At 38.0% G+C, this 18,689-nt stretch overlaps 1 protein-coding gene across 1 annotated transcript in view; it reads right to left on the reverse strand.

The window, feature by feature from the left end:
* Nucleotides 1-18,354, reverse strand: part of TC2N (tandem C2 domains, nuclear) — a 36,432-nt gene extending 18,078 nt beyond the window's left edge. Inside the window, exons 1-3 of the mRNA XM_081140130.1 lie at nt 18,257-18,354; nt 7,979-8,101; nt 6,415-6,645 (exon numbers count right to left, since the gene is read on the reverse strand). Of these exons, the coding sequence (XP_080996256.1) occupies nt 6,415-6,645; nt 7,979-8,045 (298 nt within the window). The 5' untranslated portion in view covers nt 8,046-8,101; nt 18,257-18,354. The remainder of the gene's footprint in view (nt 1-6,414; nt 6,646-7,978; nt 8,102-18,256) is intronic.
* Nucleotides 18,355-18,689: the final 335 nt, after the last annotated feature.

An 18,689-nucleotide genomic window follows, 5' to 3' on the forward strand; every position in this document is an offset into this window, starting at 1 on the left:
TATTAAATAAAAAAACTGACAACATGCTGAGATACACAGAGCAAGTCTCAATAAATTTTAAAGAACTGAAATCATAAAGAGTATGTTCTCTAACACCAATGTAATAAAGTTAGAAATCAAACAGCAAAACCTATAAAAAATATTTATAATGAAACATAAAGGACCAAAAATAATCAAAAAGATAATCTTTAAGAAAAACAAGATTGAAAGATTTGCTCTACTGGGTATTAAGGAAGGACTACTGGCACAATTATAAGATCAATGGAACAGAACAGAAGGCCCAGAAAGACACCCATTTTGTGGATACTTGATTTATAATCAATGTGGCACTGCACAACAGTAGGAAAAGAATGGTCTTTTTACTAAAAGAAGATAAGACAACTGAATATTGATATAGGAAAAAAAACCACCTTCATCCCAACTAAATACATTCACAAAAATTAATTCCATGTGGATCGTAGCTCTAAAATAATGTTAAAGGCAAACCAACTAAAACTTCTATATTAATTTATAAGAAAGTCTTCATGGCCTAGGGCAGAGAAGTACTTCTAAAATGGAGCATAGCATTAATCATAAAAAAATTTTAATAAACTGAATTACATTAAATTTGAAATTTCACATTTGTCAAAAGACTGAAGAGAGTTAAAAGGTATCCCACAGAGTGGGAGAAGATATGTGCAACAAATATAACTGACAAAGGGCTCATATCCAGAATTTATGAGGAACTCCCACAAATCAATAAGAAAAATTCAAGCAAGCCTATATATAAATTAGCTTGAGACTTAAGCTAACCATACGACCCAGCAATCCCTCTCCTGGGTATATACCCGAAAAACTCAAAAACATGTATTCGCTAAGATATCTGCACCCCTATGTTCACTGCAGCATTATTCACAGTGGCCAAGACATGGAAACAACCAAAGTGTCCTGCGACAGAGGACTGGATACAGAAGATGTGGGACATGTACACAGTGGATACTACTCAGCCATAAGAAAGGATGAAACACTGCCACTCGCAACAACATGGATGGACCTGGAGAATATTATGCTAAGTGAACTAAGTCAGTCAGAAAAAGCTAAGAATCATGATTTCACTCATATGTGGTACATAAAACTGAAACTCGTGAATACAAACAGCAGTGTCGTGGGTGCCGGAGGGAAGGGGGTAGGGGGTGGGAGGTGAAGAGGGTCTTAATATATGGTGACAGGAGGAGATATGACTTTGGGTGGTGGGCCCACAGAGCAAAATACAGATCTTGTAGCATAGAAACCCACATCTGAAACTTATATGTTCATATTAACCACTGTCACCCCAATAAATTTAATAAAGTGTTATAAAAAAGAGCCAATAAACATGATCCAGTGCTCAATCTCATTGGTCATGAGGGAAATGCAAATTAAAACTCTCATAAGAAACCACTACATGCTCACCAGAATGGTTAAAATTAAAAAGCCTGACAACAGCAAGTGCTGACAAGAAAGTAGAGCAATGTGTACGATCATACTCTGCTGATGAGTATGTAAATTGATATAATCACTGTGGAAAACAGTTTGCTAATTTCTACTAAAGCTAACAATATTTATGCCCTATGACCCAAATATGCCATTCAGGGCCATATACACAACTGAAATGCTTGCACGTGTACCCCAAGAGACAAGTACAAGAATGTACACAAGCGTCATTATCCATATTAGCCAAAACCTGGAAAAAAATCAAATGCCGTCAACAGTAAAATAGGTGAACTGTAGTATATACTTACTACATAAAAATACCTTATAGTACGCTACACAGAGACACTACTGTATGTCATCCATTTAGATTACAACAGATACACTCTCTGTACAGATATAAAAACAAACTGAAGCTACTAGGAACAATTTGAATGAATTTCACAAACATAATGTTGACTAAAAAAAACCTACAAACAAAAGAATATATACTGAATATGTAATTTCATTTACATAAAGGTCCGAAAACAGAAAAAAGCTGAACCATAACATTTAGGAATATGTACTTAGGTGGTAAAAAGTAAGAAAAGCCAGAAAGTGATAATTAAAGCAACTGGGATACCGATTACTCTGAAGTGACTGAAAAGGGGAAGCTCCGGGGTTGCTGGCAATACTCTCTCTACTTGAATGGCGACTATACACATAATTGGCTTTGTAATAAGTCACTGAGCTATATATTTTTTTGTTCCTTTTTTCTACACATGGTTTATATTTATATCAAATTTCTTTCAAAGCTTATAATCACATTGGAAATAATATATACACATAAAGCTTTTTATATGTTCAAATTATCACCATTTTAATTTTTTGTTCCATTTAGAATAGAACCCACAGTATAAACCAGTATTTTCCGAATTAAGCTAAACAATAAAGCTTCACACTGAGTTCGGAAAATAAAATAAAATGCGGGGTTATGAGGGGAGAGTCTATCCTCATCTCAGTTCAAAAAGCCATGTGCGCAACCCAAGCACAGTCCAAGGTCAGCAAGGTGCCAACGGGGAGCTATGGCACCAGGGGGCCTTACAAAGAGTCTGCCCCATCAGCGAACGCTGGGATCTTTAGGCACACAAACACTGCTACAAAAGTCTGTTCATGGTAACAAGAACAGCACTGTGAAGAGCAGCAGTTCCATAAATGACTCACTACCTTCACAGACTATACCTCAAAAAAGAATATTCCGATTTCATTCTTCCTTTATAAGTAAGCCACTACAGAATACCAATTCTGCCCTCAAACAGTATACAGTGATATCATTTTTTAAGTTCAAGAGAAATTTCTCTTAACTTACAGAACCACAGTGATATAAAATTAAATGTAAAGTTACATAATTGCCAACACCTCTCAAAAGCCCTATTTAAAATTTCAATATTAAGCCCGGCCGGGCGTGGCTCAGCGGTTGAGCGTCGACCTAGGATCCAGGCGATCGGAGTTCGATTCCTGGTCAGGGCACATGCCCAGGGTTGTGGGCTCGATCAATGACTCTCATCATTGATGTTTCTATCTCTCTCTCTCTCCCTCTCCTTTCCTCTCTCTGAAATCAATAAAGATATATTTTAAAAAAAAAATTTCAATATTAATTCAAAATGCATCCTCTGGACGGATAGGTAGTAGGTGATAAAGCAAGCATAGTAAAATGTTAATGACAGAATCTGTCTGTTATCAAAGCAGAAAGCTACAGCTATCATCAGACTCATCAGCAAGTAAGCAATGCAACAAAACAAATTTCAAATATTTGAAACATAATTTTAGTCATTGATATTGGTCTGCTCTATCTTCTCAAAATCTCCATATGCACCCATCGCTCACACGTGCATATGCACATACACCTTACACATATTTTACTTCTATAATTAGGTACCAAGAATACTTTCTTGACTCCAGTTATATAAAGTAATTCTCTCTCCAATATGCTAAGAATCAGATGGTTTCACCTATAATTTAAGTATAAACTCAGAAAGTAATGTTTTCCAGTGATACAATGAAAAAAAAACACAACGATCACATATTGCCAAGTAGGTATTTCTTGCTTATTTTCTGATTATGAAAAAAACAACAACACATAAAATATCTTCAATGTCTAAGAATAGAGAATTTATTAAATAAATTGTGGTACATCCATATAATTTAATACTATTGAGCCATTAAAAAGCAATAAGTATGAAAACGTGTTCATAATACATGTGAATAAAACCAATTCCAAGATGTTTATATGGTTTAATCCCAATGTTGTTAAACACGTATGAGAGAAAGAGAAAAACCCATTCACCATGGTATCCTGTGAGCCGGAACTCTTTAAAACTTTTTAAAGATACTAGTGATACATGAAAAAGGCACCAGGTTCGTCTTTTCTTGTTTCCCTAAAAAAAAGAAAAAAATCACTCCTACCAGACCCTACTCTCTTATATATAACACTAAATTCTAGACCAAAACCAAAACCCAAAAAGCATACTAAAACCATAAAGGCACTGGACAGTGAATAAAAGCAATGCAGATGCTGGACAGGATCTGACTCTTGGAAAATAGGGAATCGTAGAAAGTTAGTTACCTGTTTCTAAGAACTTTTAGCCTAAGGGTAGGCCACAGCTGGCACTGAGCAGGTGGGTAAAACTCCAATAGAAAATCCAGTCTTTTGGCCTGAAGAACCAGATGGCAAAGTTCACAGTAATCACAGCAACTAGAAAGTAAGGGGGGGAATCTTGGAAAGAAGAAAACCCCAAATTACGTGAAGAAGGTCTGCTCAAATACCTGGCTGATCCCTGACCCACATGTGTGTGGGACAGACTCCAGCTAAGGACAATAAAACTAAGCTGAGATAAGAGCTGCCACTACCAAGTTGCAGAATCCAACCAACTTAATTGCCTGCTGAAAAAAAGAAAGAAAAAGAAAAACCCTCTGAGTAATATACCAGATTCTAGAGTCTCTACAACATAACATCCAACATTCAGAATACAATCCAAAGTTACCTCAAACACAAAGAAATAGGAGAATGTGACCCATTCCCCCCAAAAGAGATAATACACAGAAATCCAAACCCAGATGGCCTAGATGTTAGAATTTGTAGACAAAGATGTTAAAGCTCAAAAACATAAAATAGGCTCACAATAATGAGAAAACAAACAAAATCCCTATAAGAAATCACAGCAGACAGAACTACAGAAAAGAACCAAATGTAAATTCTACAACTAAAAAATACAATGTCTAAAATACAACATTTACTAGAGGGGTTTAACAGCTGAATGGAGATAACAAAGGAAAGAGACAATGAACTTGAAAATAGATCAATATTATCCAATCTTAAGAACAGAAAGAAAAGCCCTGGCCGGTGTTGCTCAGTGGTTCAAGCATTAGCCTGAGCACTGCAGGGTCATGGGTTCGATTTCCGGTCAAGGGCATGTACCTGGGTTGCCGTTTTGATCCCTGGCCCCAGTAGGGGTGCGTGCAGGAGGCAACCAACTGATGTGTCTCTCACATCAATGTTTCTCTCTCTCTCTCTCCCCCCCACCTCTAAATATCAATGGAAAAAATATCCTCTGATAAGGGTTAACAACAAAAAGAACAGGCCCGGCCAGGTGTGTCTCACTGGTTGAGCGTTGACCTAGGGTCCAGGCGATCGGGGTTCGATTCCCAGTCAGGGCACATGCCTGGGTTGCGGGCTCGATCCCCAGTCGGGGGCGTACAGGAGGCAGCCGATCAACGACTCTCTCATCATTGATGTTTCTATCTTTCTATCCCTCTCCTTTCCTCTCTCTGAAGTCAATAAAGATATTGACTTTTTGTTTTTTATAAAAACTTTTTGTTTTTTAAAAAAACACACAAAGAACAGAAAAAAAACATCAGGGGGAAAAAAAAGAAGTCTCAGAGACACATAAAATAGTATCAACAGGTCCTACATATGTGTAGTTGGAACCCTAGAAGAGAAAAGGGAAGGGACAGAAAAAATATTTGAAGAAATATTCTAGATCTTGGTAGTTTTGATCACACTGGCATTTGCATTTGTCAAAACTCAAAAATTATAATTAAAACTTGGGCAGCTCACTGCGTGTAAAGAAGTGTTGAAAAAAGACTACACAAATATTGAACTCTAGTAAATGATATATTTGCCTAAGTACTTAGAGGGAAGTCCACTAATGTCCGCAATTTACACTGATATACATTCTCCCCGACAAAAAGGATTAATGGATAGATGGATAGAGAAGTGATAAGAGGTATAGTAAAATGTAAATGTAAAAATCTATGTGGTAGATATATACAGATATTCACCACTAAGTTCTTTCCATTCTTCTGCGTGTTTGAAATTTTTCATAATAAAAGTTTGAGGAAAAATAATCATTGTGTCAATCCACTAGAACAAATTATTTTCAAAATACAAGAGTTACATGTTGTTTCCTCTTTATTAGTCCATTGGCCAAAATTCAAGCCAATGAACCTCATTCAAGCAGCTATTCTGACTGGTAAGTGTATTTATAGATTGGGAAGTGTATTTATAGACTGGGAAGTGTATTTACAGACTGGGAAGTGTAGTGATGAAGAAGAACTGCTTCACTGCTTCTTTATTTCTCTTTCCACCGGACTTAGAAAACAGCAGACAGAATGTTTCCTGTATTTACTGATCAAATCCAGAATAATTCCTCTATTTTCCCTTTCTAGTGTGAAGGATAACTGATTATAATTATATTATTTCTTTTGAAAAGGCCAAATCTAGATACAAATGTGTTGTATGATGGTCAGATTTCATAATGAGAGTTTTCAAAAATACTATACATTAAGTTCCACTATAGAAAGAGCAAAACATAAAAAGTGAAATGTAAAATTTGTGTATAAAAGATACACCTTCATGTTAAAGAGAGCAATAACAGCATTTAAAAGCTGCATGTTGAGTTTTAAACCCGGGCATTTTTTGTTTACCTTCAAGTTCTTCCAGATGTGAAGGAGTTCCTTGCGTTCTGGGCTGAATATAAGATAACTTAAACTTGGGCACCACAAATGGTACTTGTCTGCCATCAGATGGTAATTTTGAAAGTAAATAATCCTCAGTACAGCCAACCTGAGGCCTTACAGAAACAGAAGTCAATGGAGGTACACAGATAGTAGTATTTTGATTTGAGACTGCTGTTTTAAAGTCTCTTTCCGCAGAAACTGCAAGTAAGAGAAGGGGGGAAAAAAGAGAAAGAAAAAAGTCACAAATATGCATGTAGATTTATATATAATAATCTAAACCTAACATGCTTTGATACTTACTTAATCATTTTAGAATAAACTGCTGATACATAAAGTACTCGTGGGTCCTATCAAGCACTTGTGTACTCTACATTAATTCTGTCCAGCCAATATTTCAGCAATTAACATACTATTGCCAAATTATATTAACTTATCAAAATGGTAAAAGTAGGCTTTAAAGAGATTCATTCCCATAAGAGCTCATAGATGGAAAAACAAGTTTATTTTGAAGTTTAATTATACAATACTTTCAAGTTTCTAGTCATTTAAAAATATTCTCAACAAAGCAATTCTTCTTGTCAATATTAATGGTTAACATCAGCCTTAAATACATAAAGCAGTTGTGAAAAGAAGCTAAATTTAGGTCTCCAAGTCTATAAATATCTTCACCAAATCACAAAATAAAATATACATTGACCCTAATATAATAGCAACTCTCCCTGTGCTAGCATCTCTGGCCTATTTTGTCCATTCGGTAGAACGATATGTGATTCCCAAAATGTGTGCTTGGATGGGGAGGAAAGGGATCCCAGAGTTAATCTATGTATGATTAGTATTGTATGTACAATGAATAAAAGTACAACTACCATTGTGTATTAATTTATAAAATGTTTTAATGCAAAAAAAGGAGCCTTCATACTCAAATATACTAGGAAGCTATGCTCTAGACTAAGAAATACAAGAAAGAGCCAGTGAAAAATAAAGTTCCTGTCACAACCCTGAAGAGATGAGGAAACCATGAAATATAAGGGAAATCTCCAGGACTCCTGATAAATGCTCGCCTTGATAAATTTATGTCTCTTCTCCCCATTGGTCATTCATTCACAAAAGGTATTTTTAAATGCACTGTTCATAAATTGGACATTAAAATATTTGCAGAGTATGTTGCCCCCATACACACCCAACGCCTCTCTCACTACCTTCACCTACAGAATTTCATCCGCCTGCAATACTCAGGTCCAATCCTCATCTTCCCTCCTTCCTTCTTCCCACTCGGTTGCTAAAATCCTCTTCATGGGTCCATACCAAATACCACCTTCCTTGTAGGACTGCCCCAGGGTGCCTCCTGGGTTGAATTAATCTCTCTCCCCTATGCTCCAGGGTATTTAATACTTACCTAGTGTGCCTTATATTTACGTTTCTGCCTCCCCCATGAATTTAGGAAATACGTCTCATTTATTTATGTTACAAAATGTCACAAATAAAGAGGACATTAAATAAATGTTTGTTGAAGTTGTAAAACAAAACTCACAGTTGTGCTTTTCTGTTTCACCGTAGAAACATCCTCTACAGCAACTCTTTATAAATTCTGTTGCCATTACATTCAATTTCCAATGTCGGGCAAAAGATATAAGCTTCCAATTTTAATATTAATCTGTTGGTAGAACAGAAAACAAGTTAAAATGATCACGCTTAAGGCCATTAGGTATCACTAAATAAATAAAATTGTCTCAGATGTTCAAATGTTTAGAGGAAGATAGATTTTTCTCCCAATATGTAATTTTTATAACCTCCTTGTAAGTTAATAAAATGGCATGCTTAAAAATTACTAAATGAACAATCTCAATGTTAAGTATGGAAAAGAGAAAAATCTCCACTCTGAATTTGCTCTTTAGCTTTGTATATCTAAATTGACGTCCAAGCAAAAGTTGAAAAATCAAATGACACTCATAAAAAAGTGTGAGAAAAAAATTAACTTGCTCCAAATCAATTCTTTTGGTTACCCAAAGACCCTATAATGGGGGCCAATAAACAAATAATTTCATACTTTGTGTTAGTTTAATGCAGGGGTGGGGAATGTCCGCCCCCACGGGCCATATAAGGTCCTCAAAATCATTTGGTCTGACCCTGCCAAGGTAACCGCAGGCAGGACTTGAAATTCAATAAATCTAGGAGCTTTTTTCATAGCAACAATAATTTTGTATGGCTCAAGAACGATGTTATAAATATCCAAATGGCCCTTGGCAGAAAAAAGGTTCCCCACCCCTGGTTTAATGTTTAGAATTATACTAACAGAAAAATATATATTAAACACTATAACACACATACACAACACCAGCTAAGTCACAAATAAGATATATTGAAAATAAAGGGAGTCTGTTTTAAATTTACCTGAAATATAAAACTATATATGGAGACATGTTTGTTGCAGGGACAGTGCACCAATCACAAAAAACATTTCATAGGCAAGCTAAACTGGCATTCAAGAGCAAGACTCCTGGCTTTTGGGTTCGAGATGGCAGAGTAGGAAGATCCTGAGCTCACCTCCCTTCATTGACACTAAAACTACAACTACGTACAGAACAGCCATCTCTGAGAACAATCTGAAGACTAGCAGAAAGATTTTCTACAATTACAGATATGACGAAAAAGCCTCATGAAAACAGGTAGGAGGGGCAGAGAGTAAAGTATAGTCAGAACCCACCCTAGTCCCCATTCCCCGTGTGGTAACCCGCAAGTGGGAGGGACATCACAACTCTGGAGGTCCCCCACCGAGAGCAAGGGGTCCAAGCTCCAGCCTGGGGGACCTGCACCAGGAAGAGGGGCCGCGATAACAAGGAACCCCCATACATCTGGCTTTGGAAACCAGTGGGCGGGGGCTTATGTCTGGGAGAGTCAAAGGGCTGTAGGAAATTCACTGAGCTCCTTCCGAGTCCCAGGGCAGAGGCAGCAGTTTGAAAAGGACCTGGGTCATACATGAAGGTGATACACTGACTAACTTTAGGGCATGTGCTGAGGGGCAGGGATCTTTCTCCAGAGTCAGAAGTGCTGGTGGATGCTACTTTTCCCCCCCTTTCTTTACTTTTTTTTCACCTAGCTGGTCTGATGCTGGTAGGCGCCATTTCTGACACTCTCCATTAACCTTGCTAACTCCATCCTGGCATTTCCCTGAGGACCCACCCCGGCTGGCACCCCTCCAAAGCAGCTCCTGTCCTGCCACACCAGTGGGTGGCCTCAGTCGGCACCAGCACACAGCAGTGTGTCTGTAACAGTCTGAAAAGTTGAAAATAGTATCATAAACCCCAAGGCCAACACTAAAATAAGAAAACAGAGGTGTAGCTAATAAGCCAAAGAGTTGGTCAAATGGAATTATAGAAAAAAATTTTTAATATAAAAGAAAGCAGAAACAAAGGGGGAAGATAAAGAACAGCTGGGATGGACAACAAACAAATAGCAAGATTATACACTAGGTGGAACAAAAAAAACAGGTGGGATGAATAGGAAACAGCAAAATTATAATACATTTAAACCTAACCACAGCAATAATCACATTAAGTGTAAATGCTCTAAGTATGCCAATTAAAAGGCAGAGATTGTTGGACTGGATTAAAAAACATGACCCTAGTATATGCTGGCTACAAGAAATGTACTTTAAATATAAAGACACAAAGAATTTAAAAGTAAAAGGATGGATATCCCTCATGAATATAGACACAAAAATCCTCAACAAAATACTAGCAAACTGAATCCAGAAACATAAAGAGATTTACATATCATAGCCAAATGAGTTTTATACTAGGATTGCAAGGTTGGTTTAACATCTGAATGTCAATTCATGTAATACATAACATAACAGAATAATCAACAAAAACTATATAATCATCTCAACAGATTAAAAAGAAAAGATTTGAAAATTCCAATACTCTTCATGATAAAAAAAGAAAGCTAATCAAACAAGGAACAAAAGAGAATGTTCTCAACAAAATAAACAGCATCTATGAAAACCTACAGTTAACATCACAGTAGCTGCTGAAAACCTGAATACTTTCCTTCTAAGCCTATGCAAAAGACAAGAATGTCTACTTATACCACTTATGTTCAACACTGTACTGGAGATTCCAGCTAGCACAATTAGACTAGAAAGTTATAAAGGGCAACCATACTAGAAATAAAGAAGTAAAACTCACTTCATTTACAGACAACTTGATCTTGTAAATAAAAGGAGCAAAGGAATCCATTAAAAACTACTAGAAGTAATAAACAAGTTGCATCCAGTTGCAAGAGATAAGACTGATAAACAAAAATCAGTTGTACAGGGTAAGGCAAAAGTAAGTTTACAGTTGTGAGTATGCAAAATAGAGTTTATTCTTGTATTATTATTTATTAGTTATTGTATTATTTTCCATACAAACAACTGTAAAACTACTTTTGCCCCACCCTGTATTTCTATACACTAAAAATGAACAATCTAAAACTGAAATTAAGAAATCTGTTCCATTTATAACATCTAAAAAAAACCCACTAACCTAAAATACCTAGGAATACTTTAACAAGAGAAGTGCAAGACTTGTACACTGAAAATTACAAAACATTATCGATAGATATTAAAGAAGACTTCAATAAAGTAAAAGATACCCCATGTTCACGGATTAGAAGACATAATATTATTAAGATGGCAATACTCCCCAAATTTTCTACAGATTTAACACAATCCCTTCCAGCTTCTTTACAGAAACAAAGTGATCCTAAAATTTGTAAGGAAATGCAAAAGACACAGAACAGCCAAAACAATCTTGAAAAAGCAGAACGAAGTTGGAAGATACGTTTCTTGACTACAAAATTTACTACAAAGCTACAATAATTAAGGCTGTGATACTGGGGTAAGGACAGACATATGGGTCAATGGAATAAAACTGAGAGCCCAAAAATAAACCCTTACATCTATGGTAAATCGATTTTTAACAAGGTGCCAAGAAATTCTAAAAAGAAGAGATAGTCTTTTCAACAAATGGTGCTGGGACAAATGGATATCCATATACGAACAAAGGGGAGGGGAGGGGGTAAGGAATTGGATGACTACCACATACTGCACACAAAAAGTAACTCAAAACTAATCACCTATATGTAAGAACCAAAATTACAAAACTCCTAGAAGAAAACATGGAAATAATTAATTCTTTGTGCACATGGATTAGGCACTGATTTCTTAGATATGACATCAAAAGCACAGCAATAAAAAAAATTTGACATATTAAATGCTATCAAAATTTAAAACTTTGTGTTTCAAAAGACGCCATCAAGAAAGTGGAAAGACAACTGAGAGACTGGGAGAAAATATTTGCAAATCATAATTCCAATAACAAGCTTATATCCAGAATATATAAAGGACTATTACAAGTCAATAATAAAAGAAAAATATCACAATTTAGAAATAGGCAAAGGATATGGACACTTCTCCAAAGAAACACATAAGTGGACAAAAGAACACATGAAAGTATGTTCAACACCATCAGTGCAAATTAAAACTAAACTACAATGAGATATACTACACACTTCTTAAAAATGATAAAATTGCAAAGACTGGCCATTCAAGTGCTTGCAAGCATGTACAACAAATAGGACTCTCATAACCAACTGGTGGCAATATAAAATGGTTTGGCAGTTTCTTAAGTTAAACATACACCTACCATATGATCTAGACATTCAATTCCTTGAGTAAATATACTCAAGAAAAAAGAAATCATATATCCACACAAAGGCCTGTATGCTACTGTTCACAGCAGCTCTATTTGAAATAGTAAAAAACTATCAAATGTCCAGCAACAGGTGAATAAACAGACTGTATTATATCTATATAATGAAATACTACTCAGCAATCAAGGAATAACCCACCTGTGGATTGATGTCTTTCCACCAGTACTGGTAGATTTTCCAGTACTGAAAAATCCTCATTCATTATCTCTTTAAATATTGCTTTGCCTATTCTCTACTTCTCTCAGAAAATCCCATTTATTAGACTTCCTCACTATAACTTCTCATTCTGATCATTCTAATTTCTATGTCTCTTACTCAAATCCAATCAAGTTTCCCCAGTAGAGCAAATACCCTCAGAGCAAATAAGACTTAAGGCTCCTTTAGTCTCTCAGATTTTCAGCTTTCTCTTAAATTTTGACACATCAATTCCTAACTGCCATATAATTTTTTAAAATACAGCACTCTTGGCTACTTTCAGTGTGAAAGTTTTCCCAAATATCTTAACTATATATCCAAATGAAAATCCTGTATTTGCTTTTCAAGTTAAAACTAACTCAAGTGAGGTAGGACAGGATTTGCAAAAACTAATGACAGTCTGAGATAGTCTACATTAAAGGAGCTTCGGTATTACTTGTGACCTCGGGTGATTACTGCAGAGATACTTAAAACTTAAATAGCACATTATACTACAACAAAAAGTTTACTTTAGAAAAAAATTAAACATTAACTTAAAGGGGAGTCTAGTTTAAAAGGAAGCATAGGTGGGTGACTTGTTCTCTTAGGTATTGAGGCTCTTTATACAACTAAAGTAAATAACACTGCAGCAAAGATACACAAAGAAACCTAAGAAAAAACAGCAGAAACATGCACACAGATATGGAAACTTGACATATGATACTTACAGATCAATAAAAGGAAAAACAGAATATTCAATAAATAATATTGGAAAAACATAAACCATATGGCAAAAAAGAGACTAGATCCCCTACTTCACACCATACGAAAATCACTTTCACACGGATTAAGGATACAAATATGAAAGGCAACATTTTAAAGCTTTTAGAAGAAAATATCAGACTCTATATTTATGACCTCAGGAAGGAAAAGATTTGTTAAACAAGATGCCAAAAACATTAACTATAAGGAGAAGGATAACATATTCAACTACATTAAACTACAGAATATGTCCATCTGAAGCCACTATAAAGAAAGTAAGAAGACCAGCTACTTACTAGGAAAAAGATATTTGCTACATGTACAACTGACAAGGGATTAATATCCAGAATAAATGTGTGTGTATATATACATATATTTAAAGAGATTTCTAGAAATCATTTTAAAGATTTTTAAAAAACAATAAAAACTAGGCAAAAGACATACAGACATCCTATAGAAGAGAAATTATAAAAGGTTCAAAATCATTAGTAATTAAGGAAAAGTAAATTAAACTCCCAATGGAGGTACCATTTCTCACCCACCAGACTGTTGAAAAGAAAAAATTCAGATATATACAAATGTTGTACAAATGTCTCAATGTGGTTGAGAAAGGGAACAAAGCAAGCACTTAACACACCTCTTGTGAGAGTATAAACTGGTACAACCGCTTTATAAAACAATTCAGTATTATCTAGCAAAACTGAAGATCTACAACTCCATTCCTAGGCAAAAAACTAGGGAAATTCTTGCAGATGGACACAGAGATATGTTTTAGAATGGTAATACGTCAGCTTTTAATGACAAAAAGTAAAATCAAATTTTAAAAAAGAGGACTGAAAACTCCCCAAACATCCATTAACAGGAGGATGGATAAAGAGTGGTAAAGTCATAAAATGAGTGCTACACAGCAATAAAAAGTAAACAAACTATAACACATCAACATAGATGAACCTCACAAATGTGTGCCCCCCAAAAGTGATAGAATAGAAAACTAAATAATACATTATTTAGGAATACATACATATGTAGTAAAACTATACAGACAATCAAGGAGCATGGAAAGAAAAAGACAATCAGGGAGAAAGATACAATCAGTCCTTTAAAAATATTAACTATGTATTATTTCTAAAGTATGATATGGGTATAGGGGCATTTTTTTTATTTGTATTCTCTAAATCTGTAGATGTCTCAAAAGTACTATTTTGCACATATGAAATTAATTTCTCACTTAAAAATTAATAGCCCTAGCCGGTCTGGCTCAGTGGTTAGAGCGTTGGCCCTCAGACTGAGGTATCTCAGGTTTGATTCCAGTCAAGGGCACGTACCTCGGTTACAGGCTTGATCCCCAGGCCCAGCTGGCCTGTGGGGGAGGGAACCAATCGATGTGTCTCTCCCACATAGATGTTTCTCTCTCTCTCTCTCTCTCCCTTCCTCTCTCCCTGAAAAGCAACTGAAAAAATATCCTTGAGTGAAGATTAAAAAAAAAAATTAAGTAAATACATGGTTGTGGTAGAAAATATGAAAAATACAGAAAACTATACGAAGAAAATGAAAAATATCAATAATCCCATCATTCTGAGATGACTACGATATCCAAAATACAGTTGATTCTCGAACAATATCAGCTGTGAAAGGCATGAGTCCACTTATACATGGATTTTTTCCAATAATTCTGTAAATATATTTTCCTTATGATTTTTAACAAAATAATGATTTTTTCCTTATAACATTTTTTTCTAGCTTACTTTAGTATAAGAATACAGTATCTAGTACATCTAACACACTATATATGTGTTGATCAACTGTTTATGTTATCAGTAAGGCTTCTGGTCAACAGTAGGCTATTAGTAATTAAATTCTGGGGCAAATTTATATGTGGAACTTTGCATGAGAGGTAGGCACCCTTAACCCCCATGTTGTTCAAGGGTCAACTGTATATTTCTATTTAAATGGTGTTTTCTTCCACTCTATTTTTATTTACTCTCTTTTATAGCTTTATTGAGGTACAATTGACTTAAATTGCACATATTTAAAATGTACAATTAAATGAGTCAGACACATGTATACACTGATGAAAGCATCTTCACAATCAAGAAAATGTATACACCCACCATCCCCCAATTTCCTCATGCCCCTTTTAAACTAATCCTCCTTTATTTTCCCTTGACCCCATTCTTTTTTCTTTTTTTTCCTTTTATTGATTTCAGAGGGAGGAAGGGAGAGGGAGAGAGAGAGAACCGTCAATGAGGAGAGAGTCGTTGATCGGCTGCCTCCTGCACGACCCCTGCTGGGGATCCAGCCCGAAACCCAGGCATGTGCCTCAACAGGAATCAAACTCCGATCTCCTGGATCCCAGGTCAATGCTCAACCGCCGAGCACCGCCAGCCGGGCTGCCCCCATTTTTGAGTAACCACTGATCTGTTTTCTGTACTTTAGACTAATTGGCATTTTCTAGAATTTTGTCAGGTATGCTCTGGGCATAATTTATGCATATATTTCACTTTAGTAGATACTGCCAGAAAGTTTTGTAAAATGACTGCACCAATTTACACTACCACCAGCAGAGTATGAGAGTTCCAGTTGCTCCACAACCTCATTAACCCTTTATTACTAGCTTTTCCATTTTAGCCATTCTTTTCAATATTCCTCAGGAAAACACATATAAAACTACTTGTCTGGACAACAAAAATTTAAACTTCCAATGGAGATTGAAGTGGAACTCATTACAAAGAAATTTTAATCTAAGAGCATTTTCCCTTGAATGCATAATAATTAAAGCAAAGGCCGTAACTGATGTATGCCTCATGGGTTCTGATTCAGTCAAAACGTGTGATTTCTACATAAGAGTTTTAGAAGAGTCACTGAGATGTCCATGAAAGAATCACTAGTTAAGAGTTGGAACTCAGGTGAAAGCCAACAGTTTGTTACAATGAGACTTTAACACTGATAACACTTAAACCCAACAGACCAAAATAAAATAGTGCTCATCACCTGAACGGGGGGAGATGAAACACTCTCTTATAATACTGTATGCAGTTCTATCAATATGCGCTGCTGCTTGCTCTCGGCTTTTGCTACTTAACCATGACAGACGGACAACGCTGTGAGACGCACTTTAACACAAAGGTATTTTCCTTGCGTTCTTCCCAATCTGACTACCAACTCCCCTCCACCACCCTGTCACTTCTTCTAATCTTTGTTTCTCAAAGTAAGGATTCAACACCCACTTTATCTTTATTTCTTCATCCTCTATTTACTCAAATTCATTCAAATCTGTCTTCCACCCTTATCATTTTACTTAAATTGTATTTGCTCAGATCGATGACCCCCCTCCTTGTTAGCAAAGCCATTCGTTAGGCACTTTATCAGCTCCTATCTTCCTGATTCTTCTGACCCATCTGACCCTGAGATTTCTCTCATGAAGCCTCTTTCCTCTCCCGACTTCTATGAACGACACCACTGTCCACTAGTTTTCTGCCTCCGTTCCCTTTGCTGTGTCTACCTATCACTTAAATATTGGTATTTCCCATCCTTGACCTTCCTCTTTCCTTACTCTACTCACTTGAATGCTTTCTTCCACTCTCACAGAATGAACTTCCACAGTCCAGGTGCCTCCAACATCGACAACTCTGATTCTGCCTTCGGAAAATCCTCGCATCAATATATTAAACTGCCAACAGCTCCGCCAGACTCCTTGCAAGGCTCTCTAACTGACTTTCTCTCAACCTGAATCAGACTATCGATTTGTTAGTTTTATTCGTAAATTAAATTTATAATTGAATTAGTTATTTTAATTCGAGAGAAGCCAATAAAATACAAGACACTTAAGTTTGTTTCTGAAAGGGATTAAAAAAAAAAAAGCGCAAATTCTTATGATGTCTTTTCCTCCAGCTATGAAAGGTAAATCATTGTCATTTGCAAAAACCACAAAATACAAAAGATGATAACAAGCCAATCTTGAATTCCAACTCTCAAAAGCAAACAATATCAGCATTTCCTTCTGAAAAAGCACTTTTTAGCCACGATAACGTTACAGAACAAAATATTAAACTGGTAAATAGGGCTGTTGCTGTTATTAATTCTCAATATTTCCTGGCTTTTTCCCCTTGCTTTCTTATATATATATATATATATATATATATATATATATATATATATATATATATACACACACACACACACACATAATTTTTTTTAACGAACTCTATTAACTACCTACCTGGAGTTAGAATCAGTATATTTTAAATACAGAAGCAACCCTTTACGTGCTGTATTTTAAATATTCTAAAGGAATCAACGGTTTCTGACTTGGCATACACCTGGACGTGTGTGTGCAATATACCCCCCAATCCACCCACAGTATTTTCCTTTATTTAAAGGGAACCATAGCAAAGGGGGGGGGGGGGGGACACACCACCAAAACTGCAATAGACGGCAAATCTAAAATCTGAGTGGAAAATTCATGTTTTGCAAAAGCCACAGTTAAGTGACAGTTCCACACCCCTCGGCCGCTTCTGAAAGTTCGGGAAGCACCGCAGGTGAAGCGCCCGCCGCCAGCTCCGACCCCGGCGAAGGCTCGCTCCCCGCCCCCAGCGCGCCCCGGACGGCTGCGCTCCCCGCGCTCGGGCCCCGGGGTCCCGCTGAGCGCACCCGCGAGCCCCACAACCCCCCCGTGTCCACGGGACGAGTCGCTGCCCTGCGGGCCTCGGCGATCGCGGCCGTCGGGGGACCCTAAGCCTCCCTCAGGCCTCGGGAGAGCGGGCGTCGCGGAGGAGACTCGGGAACAGCCGTCCGGGCCCCCAACGAAGGCGACATTAAAGGGGGGAAAAAAGTTTAAGCAGACGAAAGAACCTGCAGAACAGGGGTGGCACAGCCGGCGCCGCGGGGCACCGGGCGAGGGCTCTGCGCGCCGGGGCCGGGGCCGGGGCGCTCTCACCCCCACCGCCACCCCGCGAGCCCGACCCCGAAGGCGACGCCGCGCGCCCCGAGCAGCGCCCCCTCCGCGCACCTGAGCCCGCCGGCTCCCTCCCCGCCGGGGCCCGGCGTCTCCACGCGCGCCTCTCGGGCGCCCCTGCTCCCCTCCGCGCCGAGGCGGAGCCGCGCGGCCCCGGCGGGTTACCTGCTCCAGGCAGCGGTTCTCTCGGCCGTCGCCGCCCGCGGGAGTCGCGGCTCCGGTGCCCTCGCGCCGCCGCGCCCCGAGGCCCCGCCCCGTTTCTCAGGTCCGCCCCGCCTGGCGGGACGCGCACGCCGAGGGGCGGGGCCGGGAGGGGCGGGGCCGGGAGGGGCGGGGCTGGAGGCCCTCGTACCTGAGCGCACTGCGCCTGCGCCGTCGACGCTCTCCCCCCCCCCCCCCGCCTGCTCTCGGCCCCTTCAAGCCCCAACTCTCAGCCACTCCCTTTGGAAAGGTCTAGGATGACGCCAGGCAGAGCTTGGAGTGTTTTGAGGGATCAGAAGCGAGATCAGACATAGAAAGGGAACAGAGGGAAGGCCTGATGAGCCTCTTTGCATAGTGAAGGAAGGAGCAGTCTCTCTCTTGCAGAGATCCTTCTGCA

The sequence above is a fragment of the Miniopterus schreibersii genome (assembly GCF_964146895.1).
Source record: "Miniopterus schreibersii genome assembly, chromosome: 1".
Classification (NCBI taxonomy): Eukaryota; Metazoa; Chordata; class Mammalia; order Chiroptera; family Miniopteridae; genus Miniopterus; species Miniopterus schreibersii.